This window comes from Xyrauchen texanus, chromosome 2, assembly GCF_025860055.1.
Source record: "Xyrauchen texanus isolate HMW12.3.18 chromosome 2, RBS_HiC_50CHRs, whole genome shotgun sequence".
NCBI lineage: Eukaryota > Metazoa > Chordata > Actinopteri > Cypriniformes > Catostomidae > Xyrauchen > Xyrauchen texanus.
Genome location: NC_068277.1, coordinates 116,067 through 140,536, shown reverse-complemented (window position 1 = coordinate 140,536; position 24,470 = coordinate 116,067). Strand labels below are relative to the sequence as shown.

At 44.0% G+C, this 24,470-nt stretch overlaps 1 protein-coding gene across 1 annotated transcript in view; it reads right to left on the bottom strand.

Annotated features, from left to right (window-relative positions):
- Window positions 1-24,470, bottom strand: part of LOC127654639 (NACHT, LRR and PYD domains-containing protein 3-like) — a 121,654-nt gene that overhangs the window by 8,667 nt on the left and 88,517 nt on the right. Inside the window, exon 7 of the mRNA XM_052141868.1 lies at window positions 766-812. Within this exon, the coding sequence (XP_051997828.1) occupies window positions 766-812 (47 nt within the window). The remainder of the gene's footprint in view (window positions 1-765; window positions 813-24,470) is intronic.

Genomic DNA, 24,470 nt, shown 5'->3' with positions numbered 1-24,470 from the left:
GAACACAAAAAGAGAAAAAACACTTATAACACAACAATCACTAAACCTGTGTGTGTGTTATGTGTGCAAGTGTGTGTATGTGTGTGTGTGTGTGTGTGTGTGTGTGTGTGTGTGTGTGTGTGTGTGCGAGTGTGTGTGTGCGCGAGTGTGTTTGAATCCAGTGTGAGATCACAGACATCTGAACACAAAAAGAGAAAAAACACTTATAACACAACAATCACTAAACCTGTGTGTGTGTTATGTGTGCGAGTGTGTGTATGTGTGTGTATGAGTGAGTGTGTGTGTGTGTGTGTGTGTGTGTGTGTGTGTGTGCGAGTGTGTGTGTGCGCGAGTGTGTTTGAATCCAGTGTGAGATCACAGACATCTGAACACAAAAAGAGAAAAAACACTTAGAACACAACAATCACTAAACCTGTGTGTGTGTTATGTGTGCGAGTGTGTGTATGTGTGTGTATGAGTGAGTGTGTGTGTGTGTGTGTGTGTGTGTGTGTGTGTGTGTGTGAGTGCGAGTGTGTGTGTGCGCGAGTGTGTTTGAATCCTGTGTGAGATCACAGACATCTGAACACAAAAAGAGAAAAAACACTTAGAACACAACAATCAATAAACCTGTGTGTGTGTGCGAATGTGTGTGTGTGTGTGTGCAACTGTTTGTGTTGTGTGAGTGCGTGTGAGAGAGTGTGAGAGTTGTGTGTGAGTTGTGTGTGTGTGTGTGTGTGTGTGTGTGTGTGTGAGTGATTGTGTGAGTGTGTGTGTGTGTAGACCTACATTTCCGTGGTCCTGCTGTAATCCTGAACTCTCCTCCATGATCCACACTATAAAAACACAAACACACACAAATGATGACATCACATTCAGTTCACCTGAAACACAATTCACACATCTGTGATTAAATGTATTGTGGGATATAAAAATAGTTTGAATATTGATTTGTTTGCTTGATCAATGTCTACTACACTGCACGACTCTGTGAATCTTGTGTATTGACTGAATGAATCTTTGATATGAAACTGTAATGAGATCAACAAACCTGAACTACTTCATAACCGTACAGTTATAGAAAATGAACTTCCTTCAAAGTGCTGAAAGTGATTTTATCTGAAATAACACACAGAGAACATCTCGCTCTCGCTCACTCTCTGTGTGTGTGTGTGTGTGTGTCTCTCTCTTTCTCGTGCACATGTGCGGAGTGACTGTGAGAAGCGTGCGGGTGCATGAGTGACGGCATTTTGAGTGAGTTCTTTAACTCTCTCTCTCTCTCTCTCTCTCTCTCTCACACACACATGCTTGACGCTTGAGTATAGTGAGTGTGCACAGGAAAGCTTAAACTTTCCTTCAAACTTTTCTTTCCTTTGTATATTTTTGTTAGTTAGTAGTTTGTAGTAAGTTTATTTACTGTCCAGTTGTGTGGCGATTATGGGTTCAAACTCAGACGGTTTTTCAATCTTGACTGACCGACATGGTTGCAATTATACATACCAGATGATTCAGTGTCGGTGGAATATTGCTTGACAGCAATCGGAAATGAAATTGGTGCACAACACATCAAGGATGAATAAGGCTATTGTTATCTTTCTGAAATAGCTAAATATGGTGGATCATTTAATTGAGTGTGGTATATCAGTGAGAGATCATTTCATTCCGGTACTGCCGCTGTCTTATCTATCAAAAAAGGTTATTCTTTCAAATGTCCCGCCGTTTATTCCTAATGATATGCTTGAGCGCATTCTTACACGTTACGGCAAAATCGTTGGTTCAATTTAGATGATTCCTCTGGGTTTAAAAAATCCAGACTTGAAACACATCATGTCTTTCAAAAGACAAATTTTCATGATTTTGAGTGTTGAATATCAGGATTTGAATGTCTCAGTGAAACTGTCAGTGTTGGGTATCTTTATTACTTCCGATACAATGAGATGTTTTGTCTGTGGAAAGCATGGTCATACTAGAAAAACGTGTCCCACAAAGAAGGACGCTGTACAAGTTAACCATGAGAATGAGTTAGTTCATGTTAATGAGCAGGTATATCACATTCCTGATGAAAATAATGAAACTAAAATTGATCAGCACTCTGAGAAAGTTAGTGATTGCCTTAGTGAACCTAGCTCATCTGGCTGTGTTGATAACTCTGATGTGGTCCCCATTGTTACTGATGTATCAAGTGCAAATGTTGCTGGTGATGTAGAGATACAGGATGATGCAGAACCTGCTGTTGCTGACAGCGCTAGGGATTCTGAGTACTTTGGAGAACAAGTGGAAATTAAGGGTGCGATGAATTTGATGGATTCACAAGATTTTTGGGAAAATGATGGACACTCTTTTTATGATTCAGATTGTGAATATTCAGATAGTTGTGGAGACAGTATTGATGCATCCTCGCAGGGAAGTTCCACTTCTAAAACCAATGTATCCTACTACACAGTTGAACAGTTCAATCATTTTCTTGATTCTACAAAAAAAAAAAATCAATGGAGACCAAAACTTGAAATGTATTTTCCAAATGTAAGGCTTTTCAACGAATTATGCTCCCTTGCCATGAGAAAAGCTACTTTAGAGGAACTTGATCAACCAAAACCTTATCGACTTGTATGTGGGGCACTACCGAGCAACGAACCAAGATGGCGGCTTAATGTGGATGCTCCGTTCAACTACGCACTAAATAACTATAAAACTGTAAGTCAACAATACAAACTGAACTGGGACTTTGTCCAAAGCTGCTACAGTCAAAGACGCGGCTCCCAGAGGCCGAAAATCAGCACTCCACCAACTGAACGAGACGAAGAAAATACAAGTAGCATGGCGAACCTGTCGGCGGTGCTTGCTGAACTTAAGTCACTTCGCTCTGAGTTCGGACCTAAACTAGACAGTATAGATGACCGCCTGGGTAAGATGGCCAACTCTGTCACTACTTTGGAAAACAGTATGTCAGAAGTGAAGCGAAATGTAGCTGCTAACACCACCCGAATGGAAGAAGCTGAAAACCGAATAATGTCGGCAGAGGAACAGCTGGAAGAAAATACAGCTGACTTGACTAACACCATGAAAAGAATTGTCTATCTGGAAACGAAGACAGAGGACCTTGAAAATCGAAGTCGAAGAAATAACCTGAGGTTGTTCGGTCTACGGGAGGGCGCTGAAGGCAACCAAATGCTACTGGATTTCATACAGAACATGCTACCTCGCTAGCTGGAACTGGACACAGACAGATCCTTCATCCTGGAGAGAGCTCACCAAACCCTAGCATCACAGAAACAAACCAGGATAGAGCGGTTCTCATTCCTGAAATTTCAGGACCGGGAGTTTGTTTTTCGCTCCGTTAAACAACGTGACATAAAGCATGAGGGAAACATCTTTTCTTCGTCCAGGACCTCTCAGCCGAGACCATGCTACAGCGCTTTGGATTCAACTCAGTAAAGAAACTGTTCATTGAAAAGGGAACCTTTCGTGGGTTTCAGCTTAACCCGTGCAAAATGAAAATCCTCCATAACGGGAGGATACACTCGTTTTCATCACCAAAGGAGGCAGAGGACTTCCACAGTAAACATGTCTGAGGGATTGGATGAAGCGGTGAGGTGTGAGACCCGTTTACTTAATTTATATATATATATATATATATATATATATATATATATATATATATATATATATATATATATATTTATTTATTTTATTTTTTTCATTAAAAAAATTTTACAATGTAAGTTGACTATATAATGTTGAAATATAAGGTGCGTGGTTAGTGGGCTCCTCTGGTCACCCATGGAGCTAGTTCGTGTAGTTTAGCTGCTCCTCTATAGAGTGGATCGGCATAAGCCCTCCAGGTTCTGTTCTGAGTAAGGGAGGGGAAACAAGGTGTTTAAATGTCTATATGTGTAAGTGTATATACTGTATGGTGTTCTTTTATCTTTCTGTATGTCGTGCACTCAATGTAGCAGAAACATTTCTTACTCCTTTTCCCTGTACAACTGACATGTATTACATTGTATATGGAACAGATGGTCACTCAGAATATTTCTGATATAAAAGTTACGAGCTGGAATGTTAGGGGGCTACGGAAGTTGACCAAAGTGAAACAGGTTATAAACAGGATCACACAGCTCAAGTAAAATATAATTTTCCTTCAATAAACTCATCTGACAGTTTCTGATATTAAACCAATACAGAATAGATGGCCGGGTAGAGTGATACATGCTTCATACAATAATTATGCTAGAGGTGTACTTATTTTAATTCATAGAAGCATACCATTCCAACCTATAAAAACAATCCAGGACCCAGCTGGGAGATTTGTCATTACACACGGCAAGTATATATGTTAGTATATATGACCCAAATGAGGATAATCCTAAATTGTTTTATTTTTTTTCCTTACTATATCTACTTTACGCGGCTTCTACATTATTGGAGGAGACTTTAATCGTACTTTAAACCTGGAAATGGATCGCTCTACAGGTTGTGATACTTATAAGACACAGACAAGAAAATTACTAAAGCAATATATAGATGATGTAAATTTGGTTGAAGTTTGGCGAGAGCAGAATCCTATTAAAATAGAGTATTCTTGTCACTCAAGTATGCATAAATTTAATTCCCGTATTGATTACTTTCTTGTCTCAAGGGAGCTCTTGTCAAAAATTGAAAAATTTTGGTATGACAGCATAGTAATAAGTGATCATGCTGCTATTTCATTAAATATGCATATAGAGAGACTTGTTTATAACCCCCCTAGTTGGTGATTGCAAGTAAGATGGTTAAAGGACCCGGACTTCGTTAAATATGTGGGAACTAAAATAGATAGTTATTTTAAGTTAAATACAGTTCAAAACAGTGAACTGTGAATCCAAGTGTTACTTAATTTGCTGTGCTGTGAGTGGCTCTGGGCAGTCAACTGCGAGCCAATCGCGATAGCAAGCCCCTTTATAAATCGGGACTTTTCGTTTGACAAGTGACGTCACCGGCAAGCGACTGTTGCCTTGTTTACCTGCCTAGTGATCTGACGCCTGCCTTTGTTATCGGTTTCATCGTAGCGCCGCAGGTATGACTAGCTCCGTTCCTCCTTCCACTTGTTTGACTTTATAAGTTGGGCTTATAGGGAATGTTTTGTTTTAGAATCTCCGGTGCTGTAGCAGCCCTTTCATCAGCTGAGTGTGCACCCTGCTATTGGCAGTCAGAGCTTGGGGCTCGTGACTCAACGCTGTTAATCATAGGTAATGTATGTGGCTACACTGAGTGATAAGTGAATGATTATGGTGGGATATGTTTGTAAGTAGACATCCTGTGTATTTCAGGGAGTGCTATTTAGTCGGCGGCTGCTGGTGGGTTACATCTACGCCGAACATCTGCTGCTTTGCTTTGCTTTATGTTTTTGTTGTTACGCCAGCCCACGGTTTCTGCGTCGTATTCGGCTGCTCTTTTCCACGGGACCAATATCACCGGTCCCGCGGTTAGTTCAAGTTAAACGGGCAACTTGCATTGGTTAAGTCGTTTTGCGGTGTTTATTTCTTGAACCCTTGTATTTCTTCTGCTGTTGATACCCAAAGTGATGGACCTATTTGTTGTGATTTCTCTGTTTTGATTCTTTTTGTTTGTTGATTTGTTCACATTGAGGGAGACCTTGGAAGTTGCTGATCCTCAGTGTGGCATTTTTGTCATTTTGTTTATTATTGTGTATGGTTTATTTTGTTCTGTTTATGTTTGATTGTTCATTTTGAGTTATGGTGTTTTGCTTGTCTCATTCATATTGTTAGCCCTAGTTCAATCTTGGTTTATTATCCACCGGGCTATTGTAATTTGTGTGCATGAAAATGTGCAGTTAACTTTTCATCTGTCTTTCCTCTGTCCAGGTGCGAACAACGGTCAGTGGGAGCAGTGCCTCTGGTGGTGGTGGGTCCCTTGGTGTGTGCAGTGGCCGTGTGTTCACCGAGTGTGGTCATTTCTTTTATGTGTGTGTGTGTGTGAACTTAGCACGTGTGATTGGTGTGTTTTCCTCGGATGCTCATTGCTGGAGCCACTAGCCTCCCACTGGTAAGATTCCGCACTATCCCTTTCCCTTTTTGATGATTGTGTGTTTTGTTGTTGATTTTGTGTATAGTGTATTTTGTTTATTGTGATAAATTAGCTTATAGGTTTGCAGTGAAGACCAAACACTTGTTGGAGCAAAGTAGTGTGTGTGTGTGTGCTTTTGATTTTAAAAAGAAAAGAAATAAAATTCTATTTTTGTACTGGACCACTGTCTCTGGCTAATCAATCAACGAACTTGAGTGCCTTGTTAGAATAAACAAACTAATTATTTGGGTGTAAATCCCATCGTGGCGTAGTCTGCTAAATTGTCTGAGTTTAACCCTTGTTATTCGTATTCCACCTGCCACAATGAGATGGGAAGGATTTAAAGCATACATTAGAGGAGAAATCATCAGTTATACAAGCTCCAAGGCAAAACAACAAAGGGTAACGATGGAAACATTGGAAAAACAAATTCAATCCTTAGAAGTCTAAATGTAAGGGACGATCCAAGGAAACATAGAGACTTGCTACTTCTGAGAGCTGAATATAATAAGCTATCTGTTGATAAAGTTGTAAAAAGTCTAATGTGGCTAAAACAATCCTATTACGATCAAGGGGAAAAAGCTGGGAAGCTTTTGGCATGGAGAATTAAAAAAATACAGTCTGAGAGAGCAATTAATAGTATAATGACCCCTTCGGGGAACCTCTCAATAGATCCATTGGAAATTAACAATAGTTTTAGAGAATTTTATGAAAGCTTATATAGGTCAGAATGCCCCCAAACCTCAGAAGAACGGGATACATTTCTTGATCGGTTTCAATTCCAGACACTGACGGAAGATGCTAAAAATGAATTAGATGATGATTTGACAACTGAAGAAATTTCACAGGCTATTCAAAATATTAACAGCGGCAAGGTTCCAGGGCCTGATGGTTTGCCTATTGAATTCTACAAAACATTTAGAGAAAAACTATTAATCCCACTCATTAATATGTTTGAAGAATCCTATCAAACAGGAACATTTCCACCCTCTTTAAGACTAGCAATGATAACATTGATTTTGAAACCAGGAAAACCCCCCACAGAATGCTCCTCATTTAGACCAATAAGCCTTATCGGATGCGACACAAAAATACTTTGTAAAGCCTTAGCAAGGAGACTGGACCCTTATATCCTATGCATAGTTTATAATGATCAGAATGGTTTTGTCCAAAAACGCCAAGGATTTCATAATATTAGATGAGTTCTTAACATAATTCATGAAAAATTTGATGCAAAAGATACAGCAGTACTCTCACTGGATGCCCGGCAAGCTTTTGATAGAATAGAATGGCCATACTTATTTAATGTTTTGCTGAGATATGGATTTGGACAGAAATTTCTTAAATGGATTCAGATTTGATATACAAACCCAACAGCCAGTGTCTTGACAAATAGTATAGTCTCTAAACCAGTCACCTTGGAACGATCTACTCGCCAGGGGTGCACTCTGTCACCTATGGGCAGTGGTGGCTCAGTGGTTGAGGTTCAGGGTTACTGACCAGTAGGTTGGGGGTTCAAGCCCCAGCACCACCAAGATGCCACTGTTGGGCCCTTGAGCAAGGCACTTAACTCCAGGTTGCTCCGGGGGGACTGTCCTTGTAATAAGTGCACTGTAAGTCGCTTTGGATAAAAGTGTCTGCCAAATGCATAAATGTAAATGTAAATGTTATTTATATTGGCCATAGAGCCACTAGCTATGGCAATAAGGACACAGACGGGTATATCGGGCAACAGTTTAGGAGAAAAGGAGCATAAAACATCCTTGTATGCTGATGACGTGATTGTGTTTTTAACTAAACTGTCAATTAGTATCCCACAACTTTTACAACAGATTAAATTGTTTGGGCGGTTTTCTGGGTATAATATTAATAATGCAAAATCATCTATACTGTTTTTAAATAAAGAAGAAAGACTGAACCCGGTCATAAAATCCCCCTTTTCTAATGCAAAGGAAGGATTCATCTATCTTGGTGTTAAAATTACCCCCGAAATTAAAATTATCATCCCAGCAAACTATGATCCACTAATAGATGAAGTGAGTGAGACATTGGTTCGACGGTTGATGTTGCCCATATCAATGATTGGCCGTATAAATTTAATTAAAATGAGTATATTACCAAAGTTTTTATACCTGTTTCAATCGCTCCCACTTCCACTGTCAGGTTAATTTTTTGACAAGCTTAATAGTACTTTTGGTAAATTCATTTGGAACAACAAAAAGTCTAGACTGAGGCTCAGATTGCTGTACCTGCCATATGAGAGGGGAGGCTACAACTCCCAAACCTGAAATTGTATTATTGGTCTGCCCAGTTACGTTCTGCAATGTTTTATTTCTCACTGGAGGCCCCTCCTACCTGGGTGAATATTGAGCAGGCATCAGTACCAAACCTCCCATTAAGGCTGTACATGTATTCTGCAGATCCAAAGAAGCTAAAAAGACTAACAGAGAACCCTTTCCTCAGAAACAGTGTTGACATCTGGTACAAAGCACATCAGCATATTGGAGACACTCCTTCCATCTCTCGTTTCTCCCCCATATGGGGCAATACCTATTTCAAAGCAGGAAGAGCAGACGGTGGATTCAAAATTTGGGCAGCTAATGGTGCGCAAAAAATAGAGGACCTTTATATGGATGGTAATCTTCTTACATTCGATCAGCTGAGCCAAGCATACTATATTCATAGTATTCATAGTATACAGAATATAACATATAACATGAAATATAACATAAATATGCCTTCATTTGGAATAAGTCGGTAAATGTACACACTTATTTTCTCAAATACCCCAGAACATAATAATAACATCCATCTTGTAATATATATATATATATATATATATATATATATATAAACACTAGTTATACCTGCTGGAAAGTTCTACACCTCCCACTTGGCCTACTGATTCTAGAATCCAAGTAGGCCACCACAACCAAACAGTTAAACTTCTAGGTATTACATTCTCCCCATGACCATGCAAATTACATGGCATACTTGGATATGAACGTATTATGTCACAACATGAATCTATCTCTTCAAGTTAGTTTTAATGCCTATAAACAACACACCTTTACCGAAACACACCACCAGCCTTCGGGAGGATGGTAGTGGGGAGAGTCTTGATCCTTCACCAAAACACACCATGGTGGGTATCCCTTACCTCCCGAAACACACCATGGTGGGGATCCTTTACCAACCGAAACACACCATGGTGGGGATCCTTTACCAACCGAAACACACCATGATGGGGATCCTTTACTGCTCCTCCACTGGAAGCAGAACCACCAACCTTCTAACGTCCCTATGGAGGATGGTGGAGGGATAGCTCTCCATACGTTGGTTTTTCTTAAACTGTCCACCGAAAACTGGACAGCTTCGACATGTTCTCACCCTCACATCTCGTACTACGCCCTTCACATCAAGACACACTTCCACGACTTGACCCAGCCTGAACTGGGCCCTCAGCGCGTTCTGGTCAGCTAACCACACCAGGTCCCCCGCAGCAACATTTCTAGCAGGCGCATGCCACTTCTGACTGATGTAGAGCCCCGGACCTGCCAACTGGCTCCACTGCTTCCAGAACTTGTCAACCTCGATCTGGATTGCTCTCAGGCACACAACGGGGTAAGTTGGATACTTAAACCCTCGGGAGTCCCCACTGGGTCCTGCGCGACCAAGCAGAAGAGAGTTGGGAGTGATGACTTCCACAGTCTCATCTTGTACCTGAGCTCTGGCACCGATTGGTCTCTCATTTGACAGGTTAGCAGCAAGGTACAGGAGGGTCTGGAACTCCAGCGCTGTCATGTTACCTTCTTCGCCAACACTGCTCAACGCTCTCTTGAGTACACGGACAGCTGCCTCAGCTGCCCCATTTCGGTGGGGAGAGTCCGCCGGGTGAAACACCCACCTACGGCTGCCGCCTTCTGGACCTGATCCTTGTCGATGCCACTTAGGGACTCATAAAGCTCCTGTAATACTGGTCTAGCACCCACAAAGTTTGTCCCTTGATCCGACCAGAGCTTTCTTGGGTGACCCCTGAGAGCTGTGAAGCGCTGGTATGCTTTCAGGAATCCTTCCGTCAACAGATCTTCCACAATGTCAGCATGTACCGCTCTCAAAGCCATACAGCTGAACACTACACCCCAGATTTTCATCTTTGTTCTTCGTCTTATAGTATCTTTAACAACATATGGTCCGAAATGGTCCAATGTCGTAAACTCGAAAGGTGCGGCTGGTTCAGTTCGTTCGAGGGGAAGCTCACTCATCACCTGTTTGCACATTCTTGCTTTGGTCTTTCGACAGTGCATACAAGAGTCAATGACATTTCTGGCAATCCTTGGTCCCAGCACCACCCATGCTTTAGATCTCACACGGAGGATTGTGCCAGCAACACCCTCGTGGTTAACCTTATGGGCCTCTCGTGTGAGTAGGGTGCTAATCCACGCATTGTATACCGCACACCGGTATCTCCATGGGTAATGGTCTGGACTCTACCATGGCATTTTAGGAGCCCTGAAGCCTCATCCCTGCTGACAACGAGTCTGTTTAGTGTTGTCACAGGATACGTAACACCCTTCTGGGTGGCTGGGCACAGGTCTTGGAATGCAGCTTTGCGTTCCTTTACTGTCAATACTGCCTCCCACTTTGCTAGTATAGAGGCCCTGCCTACACGGGCCAACCACTTCTTCACAGCTCTTAACTTGGGTTAACTTGGCCTTTGACTCTACCAGCCGGGTGACCACACCATTTGACGTCTCCCATCGCAAGTACAGTACAGCGCCATAGGACTCACTGCTCCCATAAGAAAACGTGATTCCCCAGGGTTTACCCCACCAGTCAGAGGGCGTGAGGCTTCTGTGGAACTTAATACTGCTCAAACGAGCGTACTTATTGAACAATTCAATTGCCTTTCCCCTGAGCTCGTCAGACAGAGGTTCATCCCAGGTGTCTTTAGTAAGCTTGCCAGCTTCCTGGAAGGCTCTTCTCACAAGGATCACTCCTTTCTGTTTCACAGGTGTTACTAGACCGATCGGGTCATACAGCCTGGTGATCTGGCTCAGTAGAACATGACGAGTCAGTGGGTTCGGTGTCTTTACTTCCACTTCTTCTTCAGTGAGCTCAATCTCAGTTCTCATCTTCTTCTTCCTTCTGGAGAAGTTGACGGAGACCATCACAAAGAGTGTGTCCTCTTGCACAAGGTAACCAACCCCCAGGGCTTTGTTATCTTCCTCCCTTATCTGGTTGGGCAATGTCAGAGTCACTGGCTTGGACTCTGTCCCGTCCCTCCTCCCACTTTGATCGGAGCGGACCCAAGGCTTGAGGTAGAAGCCTCCTGGTTTCAGTATTTTCTCAACTCCCTCTTGGATCTTATCTAGACAGTGTGGGTCATTGTGGGACGTGAGGAGGTCATCGATGTAGGAGTCTTCCTCAATGACTCTTCTTTCCTCCCTCATATCAGAGAACTGGGGCAACTTCGTGGTCTCTCGCATGGCAACCTGTGCAATGCACCCCGCTTGTTTGTCCCCCATGTTCACCCTCACGACAGCATGATCCTCAATCTCATCCTCCGGGGAGTCTCTCCATAGGAACCGACGCACATGGACCTCTTGTTCCTCCAGCCAAACCGAATTGTACATCTTGGTGATGTCTCCGATGGTTGCATGTTTTCCTTCCCGGAATCTGAGGAGCACCGCTCTGATGGGATTTAGGATGTCTGGGCCTTTGAGCAAAATGCTATTCATGCTCACCCCTCTGAACTCCTGGCTGCTATTCCAGACGAGGCGCACCGGCGTAGTCACTGAGTGGGGATTTGGAGCGGTTAAGTGGCTCACCCACCACACAGCACATTTCCAGCTGTCCATCATGTCCTTAGTGAGCTTAACAGCAGCTCCTCTCCCCACCATCTCGTGGACTTGCTTCATGTAAGCCTCTTTCCACAGGGGGTCTTTCACAAACTGCTTCTCAGCTTTTTGGTTGTTGGGAAGAGAGGCTGGGTTTTCCTTCCAGGGGTACTTCACATCCCAGTGTGGCTGGTCGCTGTGGGCTTCTCTCTCCCTGAAGGTTTGACCTGCCTTTATTATCTCCAGCTCTTTTTCATCAACTATCTCCTTTCCTCCTGGTGGGCACTTTCCACAGCGACACCCTCCACAGATAGGGTCACAGGCAGTACCGATGTTATCCCATTTTAGCCACTCAAGGATCTCTTTATTGCACACTACTGACGTTCGAACTTCTACACTGTTTTCTTGCTCCAAATGGCTTCCTGACCTTCCCACGAAGTGCTCTTCAACTTTGACGGCTACTGTCCTCATTGAGTGAGCGAAGTGCGTCTTCGACTGCCATGTGGTCACCTCCACTTCTTCGAAGAGGTCTGGATGCACACCACTCATGATCTTGAACACCAGGTCGCCGATCCTTTGCAGCCTTTGTGGAGCTAATTGACCTTCTCGAGTACTGATCAATAGATCGATCTTCTCTGGGCGGGCCAGTTCTCCCGGCTTAGTTTCAGGGAAGAACTGCTCTAGTCGCTCTGATTTCACCACTCGATCCATTTTGGCAATGTCTTCCATCCTGTAGCAGATCATCTCGTGAAACTTCAGGGTTCCTCGTGAGGTCCACACTTTTATCGTCACGAGATACCTTTTTGTATCAACTTTCACTTTCATCGTGCCGACACCATACATGACAAGGGAGATTCGTTCACCCGTCAGCCCGAGCTTTTCTGCAGCTTGGTGTGTGATGTAATTCGTGTCGGAAGCGAGATTGACCAAGGCTCCGAGACTGTCTCCTCTCTTTGTCATGACAGGTGCGAGCATCATGAGGACTGGATGTTCTTTCAAGCCAATCTGTTCTATCACACCCTTGCCAGAAAACACTGTCAACGTTGCCTTGTTAGTACAGGCTCTGCGGACAGCATCCAACTGGTTAGGAGTCAGTCCCAACTTAGCGAACACAGCCTCTTGTTTTGTTTTCCCTCTTAGTAGCATCCTTCTCTTTAGATGCCTTATGGCAGAGGAAATAGTGGTGGTCCACTGGAGTGTCGCCTTTTTTACACTCCTCCTTTCGACAAAGGAACTTCGGAGTGCAGCCGACCCCGTGAACATCCAGGTATTTTGTACATGCTTTTGCCTTTTTAACCTGAGCTTTCTTCTCCGACAGACCGGCCTTCCTGAAAGTTTTACAGCGAAACAGTTTACCTCCATTTTCTTCATTACCACACACGGCACATGGTAACTGCTTGGAGTCTCTTTTGACTTCACTTGCCGTAGTCTTAGTGAACTACTTCTTTTCTCTCCATCTGTCACCTGGTTTCTCCCGGTAGCTTGGTTGCTCAGGAGCATTAGCAGGCCATGGCTTGCTGGGCAGCAACTGCTCCAACCTCACTAGCAATGACTTTTGGTTTCCAGGAACAGCAAGAGCCTGTCGAAACGGTTTCCTGGGTGGACGTCGTTAACAGGGTTTCTCGCACACATGAGCCACTCTCTTTACATGACATCAGGGAGTTTACTCTCCAAAGACCATATCACTAGCTGATTCTGTACAGCGTCTGCGCACCCCAGGTCCGTGAGGTCCAATGCTGTCCTCTCCACCGCTAGGATCAACTCTAACGTCTCTCGTGGCTGGTGGTTTTTCACAGCAGGTAGTGATTGAAGCTCCAACACAATCTCATCTGCCGTTTGTGCTTTGTCACTATAACGGTTCTCTAATTCCCTGAAGATATCGTTTGCATCTCTGCAACGCAACAGTCTGAGTTCACTTTTCACAGATTTGTCTATACTGTCTAGCAAGTGAAGTTTCTTGCATTCCCTTGACCCTGTAGGTTCCGCCTGCACCTGGATACTCTCCCATTCCTTCCAGCGCCAATAATCCCTCCTGTCCCCGGAGAACTTAGGCAAACTTATGGGTGTGAGCCTTATTTTTGGCTGGGCCCATTGAGAGCTGTTATCCCCACCAGTGTACAAACCAGGGCTGCCATATGGCATGCTACTACCTTGTCCCATGCTGAGATTGACGGGCGGAGCAGCACGAACACTCATCAATTGTGGCGTGCTGGCATGGGTCGGAGGTTGGGCGAAACTGACACCAAGTCCACCATCAGACCGTCTTGACTGCAGGTTGGGCCGTAACGTCTCTTGTGGGGTACTGTGTGTGGTAGCTGCTACATATCTGCTCTGAGGTTGACTAGTGACAGTAGCATCTTGAGCAGAATTGTTTTTTTTCAAAAAAAGAGCAGTTTCCTCAGCCCCCAGGCTCCACTTCCAGTCTCCCTGGCCGTCGTTATCACGACTGCCAGCCACCGGTTCTCTTTGGCGGGTACAGCGCCCTAGAACCAGGTCTTCCGCTTCCACGCGCCCAGCCATGGCACAACCCCGCCCCCGAGCTGACGGTCTCCGCGGGCCACGAGGAAGAAATTCTTCCTCCCTGTCCCAGACCGTTCCGGGAGCGGTCACAAGGAGCCAGGTAAGTGCTTCGATGTCCCTAGACTCAGCACCCTGGGCTCCGCCCCATCGTGAGGCCCCGCCTGACGGTACGTCCGATGCTATAGTCCCCTTGGTCCCTCTCGCTCGGAGTTTGGGTGCGTGGCTCGCGCTCCCCAACCCGTCGCGTTGGTTGATCAGGGCCGTCCGACTCGGCTATGCGATTCAGTTCGCCAGGCGCCCGCCCAGGTTCAACGGCGTCCGCCCCACCAAGGTGAGAGGTGAGAACGCCACTGCCTTGCGTGCAGAAATCGCATCCCTCCTACAGAAGGGCGCGATAGAGCCTGTCCCTCCAGCTGAGATGAAAGGGTTTTACAGCCCCTACTTAATCGTACCCAAAAAAAGTGGCGGGTTACGGCCAATCCTCGACCTGCGAGTTCTGAACCGTTCAAGATGCTCATGCAGAGACGCATTCTAGCGAGCGTCCGGCATCTGGATTGGTTCGCGGCGGTAGACCTGAAGGACGCGTACTTTCACGTCTCGATCCTTCCTCGGCACAGACCCTTTCTCTGGTTTGCCTTCGAGGGTCAGGCATATCAGTACAAAGTCCTCCCCTTCGGCCTGTCCCTGTAGCCCTTGCCCCATTGAGGGAAGCGGGCGTCCGCATCCTCAACTATCTCGACGACTGGCTAATCTTAGCTCACTCGCGAGACATGTTGTGTGCTCACAGGGACTTTGTGCTCAGGCACCTCAGCCGCTTGGGGCTTCGGGTCAACTGGGAAAAGAGCAAGCTCGTCCCGGTTCAGAGCATCTCTTTTCTCGGTATGGAGTTGGACACGGTCTCAATGTTGGCGCGTCTCACCAGTGAGCGCGCACAGTCAGTACGTTCAGACAGAACATGTTGGTCCCACTGAAATCCTTTCAGAGGCTCCTGGGGCATATGGCATCATCAGCCACGGTTACACCGCTTGGCTTGATGCATATGAGACCACTCCAGCACTGGCTGCAGACCCGAGTCGAGAGACGAGCATGGCGCCAAGGCACACACCGAGTCCTTGTCATGCAGACGTGTTGCCGCTCTCTCAGCCCCTGGTCAGACCTAGCATTCTTGCGGGCAGGAGTTCCCCTAGGCCAGGTCTCCAGGCACGTCGTGGTCAGGACAGATGCCTCCCAACGGGGCTGGGGCACCGTGTGCAGCGGGCACTCAGTCGCCGGCCCTTGGACGGGCCCGCGACTGCATTGGCACATCAACTGCCTTGAGTTGCTGGCAGTACTACTTGCCCTGAGGAGGCTTTTGTCGTTGATCCGGGGCAAGCATATGTTGCTCCAGACGGACAACACAGCCGCGGCGGCATATATCAACCGCCAAGGCGGTCTATGCTCTCGCCGCTTGTCACAACTCGCCCGCCGTCTCCTCCTTTGGAGTCAGCACCGACTCAAGTCGCTGCGGGCCACTCACATCCCATGTTACCTCAACAGCACAGCGGACGCGCTGTCGCGGCAGGTTACATCCAGGGGAGAGTGGAGGCTCCACCCCCAGGTGGTTCAGCTGATCTGGAGTCGATTCGGCCAAGCACAGGTAGACCTGTTCGCTTCCCCGGAATCCTCCCATTGCCCACTTTGGTACTCTCTGACCGAGGCCCCGCACAGATGCCCTGGCACACAGCTGGCCCCCGGGGCTTCGCAAGTATGTGTTTCCCCCAGTGAGCCTACTTGCACAGACATTGTGCAAAGTCAGGGAGGACAGGGAGCAGGCCCTCTTAGTGGCCCCTTATTGGCCCTCCTGGATTTGGTTCTTGGACCTCATGCTCCACGCGACAGCCCCCCCCGGCGAATTCCCCTGAGGAAGGACCTTCTTTCTCAGGGTCAGGGCACCATCTGGTACCCGCGACCAGACCTCTGGAATCTCCATGTCTGGCCCTTGGACGGGACGCGGTAGACTTAGGTGGCCAACTTTTCTGCAGGAAAAGTTGGAGGGACGGCTGTTCCCCTCCACCTTGAAGGTGTATGTAGCTACTATATCAGCACATCACGATGCAGTGGAAGTATTTAGGAAAGCATGATTTGATCATCAGGATCCTGAGAGGCGCAAGGAGGTTAAACCCCCCCAAGCCGCGCCTCATTCCCTCATGGGACCTCTCCGTGGTCCTTCGGGGAGCTCCCTTCGAGCCCCTTGAGTCAGCAGAGCTGAAGGCGCTCTCTTTGAAGACCGCCCTCCTGATGGAGCTCACCTCCATCAAGAGGGTAGGGGACCTGCAGGCGTTCTCTGTAACTGTGCCTGGAGTTCGGTCCGGCATACTCTCACGTCATCCTGAGACCCCGACCGGGCTACGTGCCTAAGGTTACCACGACCCCCTTTAGGGATCAAGTGGTGAACCTGCAAGCGCTGCCCCTGGAGGAGGCAGACCCAACCTTTACATTGCTGTGTCCGGTGCGTGCTCTTCGCATCTACTTGGACCGCACGCAGAGCTTTAGAAGCTCCGAGCAGCTCTTTGTTTGCTTTAGCGGACAGTGGAAGGGAAGCGCTGTCTCTAAACAGAGGATCACCCACTGGGTCGTCGATGCCATCACGATGGCATACCACGCCTAGTACGTGCCGCCCCCTGCTGGCCTACGAGCCCATTCTACCAGGGGCGTTGCGGCTTCATGGGCGTTGTCCCATGGCGCCTCTTTAGCAGACATATGTAGAGCCGCGGGTTGGGCAACACCTAACACCTTTGCAAGGTTCTATAACCTCAGGGTTGAGCCAGTTTCGTCCCGTGTGACACAGGTGACACAAACAGTTAAGTTCGGGTCAGCTGGCCGGGTGTATCGCTTGTGCATAGCGCCTTTCCCCTCCCTTTCCCCTCACACTTCCAGTTGCGTTCGCAGGAAGTGTGAACCCTGGACGTTTTTCCTCCCTAGCCTAGTGGCCGTCGAGTCTTCGGAGAGACTCGCTGCCGTCCCAGTCCGGGCGTCACTAGGCCCCCATACTGAGGTAAGTGCTCCACATGTGCTGGTTGCCCCCTTCGGCAACCCCGTGTGATGTATATCCCGCTAAATGGTTTCCCAACCGGCAAACCGCGTCTTCCTTGGACAGAGGGCCCTCTGCCCTGGGTCACCGTGTTTGTAGTAACCCCTCCCCACCTTGGGTAGGGTCTACCACGACGCCGTTCCACACGATGTGCTTCCGCTGCTAGCCAGTAAGACCGTGTGTATATTCCACCTAAACCCCCCCCCTCTCGGGGCCGGGTGTGGTCTCCGCGGTGTCCTCCTCTTTGGAGGGACACCCCCCAGCTTGGACCATTTATATTTGGCCCCCAGCCGAACGATTTCTTTCCTTTTACAGGGGAGAAAAATAGAGAGAAGGCCCCGGCTGGGCCAGCCAGTCCTTATACTTCTGAGCAGTTAGCCGTCCCCCCTAGGTGCAGGGGACCGCTTCATGCCTGCCAGGGTGTTGGGGTAGTTATGCGACGGCTTGCTGCGCTGGCTACGAGGCACACAGAGGTTTGCCCGTCTCGCACCGCTTGTCTGCGTAACTTGGTTCAGCTCTGTGGCGTTTTCCATGGGACCCCTAGTGTCAACTCAGCGACAAAACGTTGACTGAGTGACAGACGGGGAACGTCTCGGTTACTGACGTAACCTCCGTTCCCTGATGGAGGGACCGAGACGTTGTGTTCCCGCTAGCCACAATACTGAACCATCCTCTGAAAGCGTCGGGTCTTTGGCTCGGCTGCTCAGTGCGCGATACCTGATGTGTATTTGCAGAGTCACTCCTTTTATACCCGTATGTCCGGGGGAGTGGCATGCAAATTCCACATGCCAATTCTCATTGGCCTTTTCTCAAAATCAGAGATGGCCGTGCTCTGCAGGAGCGACCCCTAGTGTCAACTCAGCGACACAACGTCTCGTTCCCTCCATCAGGGAACGGAGGTTACGTGAGTAACCGAGACGTTCATCTCTCACAGATATTGAAAGAAATACATTTCTTCTAAAGAATCTTTTGGAAGAAAGGGGAAAAGGAGCTTTGGTAAGAGCCAGATACACTCATTTAAATAAAATGGATGCCCCTACAGCTTTCTTTTTTGGACTGGAAAAAAAGTCCAGAGATAAGAAGCACTTTCATTACTTAAAACTTTCCAATGGTCAAGTAATAACTGATCAACATGGAATAAATACTGTTGCTTTGTCATTTTATGAAAAACTGTATAAGGCAGAATCATGTGAAGAAGCAGCTGTAAATGAGTTCTTATGTGACCTTCCTCAGATTTTAGAGCAAGATAAAAAAGATTTAGAGAGTTCTCTTAATTTTCCTGAGATTTCAAAAGCTGTTTTGGAGTTGAATCCTGGGAAGTCTCCTGGGATAGATGGTCTGACAGCAGAGTTTTATAAATGTTTTTGGATTTTGATGGGACATGATTTCTATGAAGTTTTATTAGAATGTTTTAATCAGGGGATTCTTCCTCTGAGCTGCCGAAGAGCTGTTTTGACACTAATTCCCAAGAAAGGAGACTTGGGGTTTTTGAAAAATTGGCACCCTGTGTCACTTTTGACTGTGGATTTGAAGATATTGTCAAAGGCTATAACAAATAGATTAAAGCAATCTATATCAAGTATAATCCATGAAGATCAAACCTATTGTATTCCCAAATGAAAATGTTTTGATAATCTTTTTTTGGTAAGAGATTTGATATCTATTGGGAAAAGATATGCTTTGGACATAGGTTTTCTTTCTCTTGACCAAGAAAAAGCCTTTGATAGGGTAGATCATGTATATATTTTTAAGACTTTAGAGGCTTTTGGTTTTGGGTCAAATTTTGTGTCTCTTACTAAGACTGTATGAATCTTTGATATGAAACTGTAATGAGTTCAACAAACCTCAACTACTTCATAACCGTACAGTGATAGAAAATGAACTTCCTTCAAAGTGCTGAAAGTGATTTTATCTGAAATAACACACAGAGAACCTCTCTCTCTCTCTCTCTCTCAGGATTGTGGGTAGCGGTGAGAGTGTTTGGCCTAGAGCGTGTTGTTCTTTTTTTCTGCTTCTCTTTAGTATTAGAAACAGCGCTAATAATAAAGTTTTCGTTAATTTAACTATAGCACTGACTATGGTCAGCGCAAAAACTGTGCTCAGGTATGGAGTTACGCAGTGAGTTTTCACGTCTGACTCTCGACCACAGTTGCAAGTGTATGCCGGATGACTCCATCTCAATCGAGGACGTACTGATAGCGATCAGCGAACAGGTCGGTGGGTTAAATATCAAATCTGCCTCAAGAATGAACAGAGCACTTGTTATATTTCTCAAAGAAATTTCAATGGTTGATGAACTGTTAGAGAAAGGACTTGTTGTTAATGAGACCTTTTTACCAGTACTGCCTTTGTCAAATCCATCCAAGAAAGTTGTACTTTGAAATGTACCCCCATTCATAAAAGAAGAAACTTTGAAAGAAATTCTTGAACGTAATGGAAAATTAACCGCTCCGATTAAGATGATTCCGTTGGGATTTAAAAATCCAAACATCAAACATGTCATGTTTTCCGACGTTTCACTTACATGATACCGAATTAAACAAACTGAGCCGCTTAATCTGGTACTAAAAATAGCAGTAGAGGGCAAAGACTATACGATCTTCATTAGTTCAGATCATTTGCAGTGTTTTCTGTGTGGTGAACATGGACATCTTAGACAGACATTTCCCAGTAAACAAGATAACGTTAATGATGCGGCAGGGTCACAAACAATTCCAAAAAACAATGTTCAAGACAACACTACTGCCGTTCATGAAGTGACTGATGAAGAGGCTGAGAGGAATATAGGGGGAAATGAGAGTAGTAGCAAGACAAAGTAAACATTGAAGTTGATCAGCCAGCAGGTGGCACTGTGCCACCTAATGTTGTGGAAAAGAAGAATGCAAAAACAGAAGCACAAAAAGTACATTCTCAATCTAAAGACAGAGAAGATGAAGATCCAGTTATGGATTATGTAGAGGTAAATTATAAAAATGAGAATAAAACCAGATGAAGAAGTGACTGAAAATTGCAGTCAGTCGTTTGCAGCTGGCTCTGGTGTCACTAGGTCTGATAGTGATTCAGATAATGAATGTGAGAGTATAGGGAGCCTTCTCGAAATAGGAGAAAATTATTCCCAAATAGAGATATCAGAATTGAGCGGCTGTGAAAAAAAACTTTACTCTGCTAGAGAGATTAGTGTTTTCCTTGATGAAACTAAAGGTGTACGGAATCCACAACTTGAACAGTTTTTTCCAAATTTGAGAAGATTTTTAGTGTCTTGTAGAAATGTAATGATAAATGCAACAGTCGAGGAGTTTAGCAAACGATATCGTCTCATAAAAATTATTACCAAAGTAAAGAAGATGATTCATACAGATATGAAAAAGAGCAACCGTTAGAGATATGGTACAGGACAGATTTGTGCAGGATGTTTGTTTGCTCGCTGCATTATAGTAAGACTTTATGACATCCTTACATATTGGATCCTTAAATCTTAATGGATGTCGTAATAAAGAAAAGAGAAATGCTCTTTTAAAATTTTTGGCTTTTAAAAAGTCTAGTGTGACTTTCTTGCAAGAAACACACACAGATGTATATAACCAGGCAGAATGGCTAAGTGAATGGAAAGGACAGGGTTTTCTTAGCCATGGTTCCAGTGTAAGTGCTGGATTGGCCGTTCTCATATCCGAAAGTGTTCAGGGGAATGCTTCCAATATGATAGAAATTATTCCTGGAAGAATGCAACGGGTAGACATTATTCTGCAAAATCTATCTTTTTCCTTTATTAATATATATGCTCCCAATGTTGGGTATGAACGAGTTTCATTTTTCTTAAAATTACAGGAAGCTTTGACTAATATTCCTCGTGATAACCTAATTATTGCGGCTGGAGATTTTAATTTTACCCTTGACTATACGGTTGATAGAAATCATGATGAATCCCACCCCAATTCAGCAGAAGCTCTTAAGAAAGTAATAATATTTCACTCGCTTGTAGATGTGTGGAGAGATTTCTTCCCTAAAACTAGGCAATATACATGGCTGAAAACGAATTCCAATATAATATCGGGGGCTAGACTAGATAGGATATATGTCCAGAAATGTAGAAGAGGAACATTTTTCAAAAGTAAAATTAATCCTACACCAATTTCTGATCATTGTTATGTCTCTGTCATAGTCACAACATCGAATACTATTTATTTATCTTATTGGCATTTCAATAATAGTGTGTTACAGGATCGTATGTTTTTACATTTATTTATTTTACTTTTGGAGTGCTTGGAGAGAGAGAAAGACAGAGTTTAAGCCCCTAAGTCAGTGGTGGGACATTGGGAAAATTCAAATTCAGTCATTTTGTCAACAGTATGTAAAAAATAATACAAAAGAAATTCAAATTGAATAGCTAGAGCAAGAAATCACGAGATTGAACAGCTCCATAAGTGAAAGCGATGGAATAAGAAGTGTGGATTTGCTTGAACAATATAATTTTCTTCTGAAAAGCTTGTATGAAGAAAGAGATCAAGGGACAATAGTACAAAAAAGATTTACTCAACTTAACAACATGGACTCTTTGACATCATTCTTTTTTGGTTTGGAAAAAAAGGTTCGAGAAAAGAAGCTAATTAATCATCTTAAATCATCTGATGGAAGAGAGACAACAGAAAAAAGAGAAATTATTTCACAAGTTTTGTTCTTTTATGAAGAACTTTATAGCGCCCAACCTTGCGATTCTGAGGCAATGGATTTTTTTCTTAGTGAAATTCCAAAATTGAGTGAAGATGCGAAGACAAAATTAGAAAAGGCACTTTCATTTGAAGAGTTGAGTGTGGCTGTTAAACAACAAGCTGCTGGACGATCTCCAGGATTGGATGGATTGACTTCTGAATTTTATAAGGTTTGTGGTCATTGATTGGATCAGATTTACATGCTGTATATCTTGAATGTGAAAAATCTAAGATTCTTCCTCTCAGTTGCAGAAGAGCTGTAATAACATTATTGCCAAAGAAAGGAGATTTAGGATTTTTGAAGAACTGGCGTCCTATCTCCCTTTTAGGGATACTTACAAGATACTTTCAAAGGCATTAACAAATCGCTTGAAGAAGGCTATGGCTTCCATAATTCATGAAGACCAGTCTTGCATCCCAAAGCGTTCTATTTTTAATAACCTTTAATTTTATTACATCTTACTGAGATATATGGACTTGATGTAGGTCTTTTGTCACTTGACCAGGAAAAGGCATTCGACAGAGTTGACCATGGATATATTTGTAATACCTTGTCAGCCTTTGGATTTGGAGAGCAGTTCATCTCATGGATTCGGATACTTTATACAGATGTTTACAGCATGCTGAAGATAAATGGAACTTTAGCAAGACCTTTTCCTGTGTGTAGAGGTATAAGACAAGGATATAGCCTCTCAGGACTTTTATATGTAATATCCAAAGAACCCTTATTAAGAGTTCTAAGGGAAAAGTTGCAAGGTATTTCAGTCCTTAATCCCAATATATCGGAAACTACTACAGTATGGCTTATTGCCTATGCTGATGATGTTACGGTCATAATATGATCTCAAGAAGATATTTTTCAACTGAGTAAGTATCTGGACTTCTTTCAAAAAGCATCTTCAGCATGGGTAAATTGGAATAAAACAGAAGCATTACTTTGCGGTCAGTGGCAGGAAGAAGCACCACCTCATCTCCCGCAACAGTGCCACTGGAATACAGAAGGATTAAAAATCCTTGGAATTTTTTTTGGAACACAACAATTTATGGTAAAGAATTGGGACGGAGTAGTTGAAAAGATACTAGGAAGATTAAAGAGATGGAGTTGGATTCAACCACAATTATCATATAGGGGCAGAGTATTAGTGGTAAATAACTTAGCTGCTTCAATGTTGTGGCATCGACTGACTGTTTTAGATCCTCCAGCAGGACTTTTACAGACACTCCAGAAACACTTTGTCAACTTTTTCTGGGGGGGGGCATCATTGGCTTCATCCAGGATTACTGAACCTACCTGTATTTGAGGGTGGTCAAGGCCTTATTGATTTAATTTCTAAATGGAAAGCAATGAGACTACAATCGGCTCAAAAACTGCTTTATAACGCCGACCTGCGGCCATGGATTACGTATGGTTTAGCAGTATTACGAGCTGTTAGTAAAATGGGACTTGACAGACAACTATTTCTAATGTCTAATAATGTAATTGAAGGGTTGAGTATGAATGGGTTCTATTTGTCTGTATTAAGAGCATGAAGTATATTTAAAGTGGAAAGAGAGAACCATTTTGGTCTTGAAGAACCACTTTTTTAAAATTCATGGTTATATCTCATTTATCAAGTATTGAAATCACAACTTTTACTTCATCTGGTGTTATAAAAGTGGGAGATTTGATTGACACAGAACAAAATAAATGGTTTTCTGTACAAGAAATTACTAATCAAATGGGGAAGAGGTCAGAAATGATAGTGAAGAATGTTTTAAGAAAGTTAAAATCATAATTTCCTATATCATTAAATAATTTTCTTGAAGATTTTTTTGCTAGTGGTTCAAATCAAAGTTTTTTTCCTGAAGTATTTGTTACACCTCATAATTGGCAGGATAATGAGAATATAAGACAACTTTTTTCTTTACGAGAACTTCAACATTTGTCCTTTTTAGAAAGTAATAAGCGACATTTGTATATGGCATATGTGAAGTCAAGATTTTGTGAACATTTTAAGAATAAGACAGATACAAAATGGAGGAGTTACTTATATGTCCCTAATGTACAATCACCTTCATGGCACTTGTTTTATAAAAGTCCATTGCCAAAACGATCTGGAGATTTACAATGGAGCATCCTGCATTGTACATTAGCAACAAAAAAAACTTTTCTGTTTAAGTCTAACCTTAGCATATCATCAGTTTGCAATTTTTGCAATGTACCAGATACTGTTTTTCACATCTTTTCTGATTGTCATAGAATTTTACCTCTTTTAGATCTTTTGGAAAACATCTTTGAAGGCTTTGGTTGGA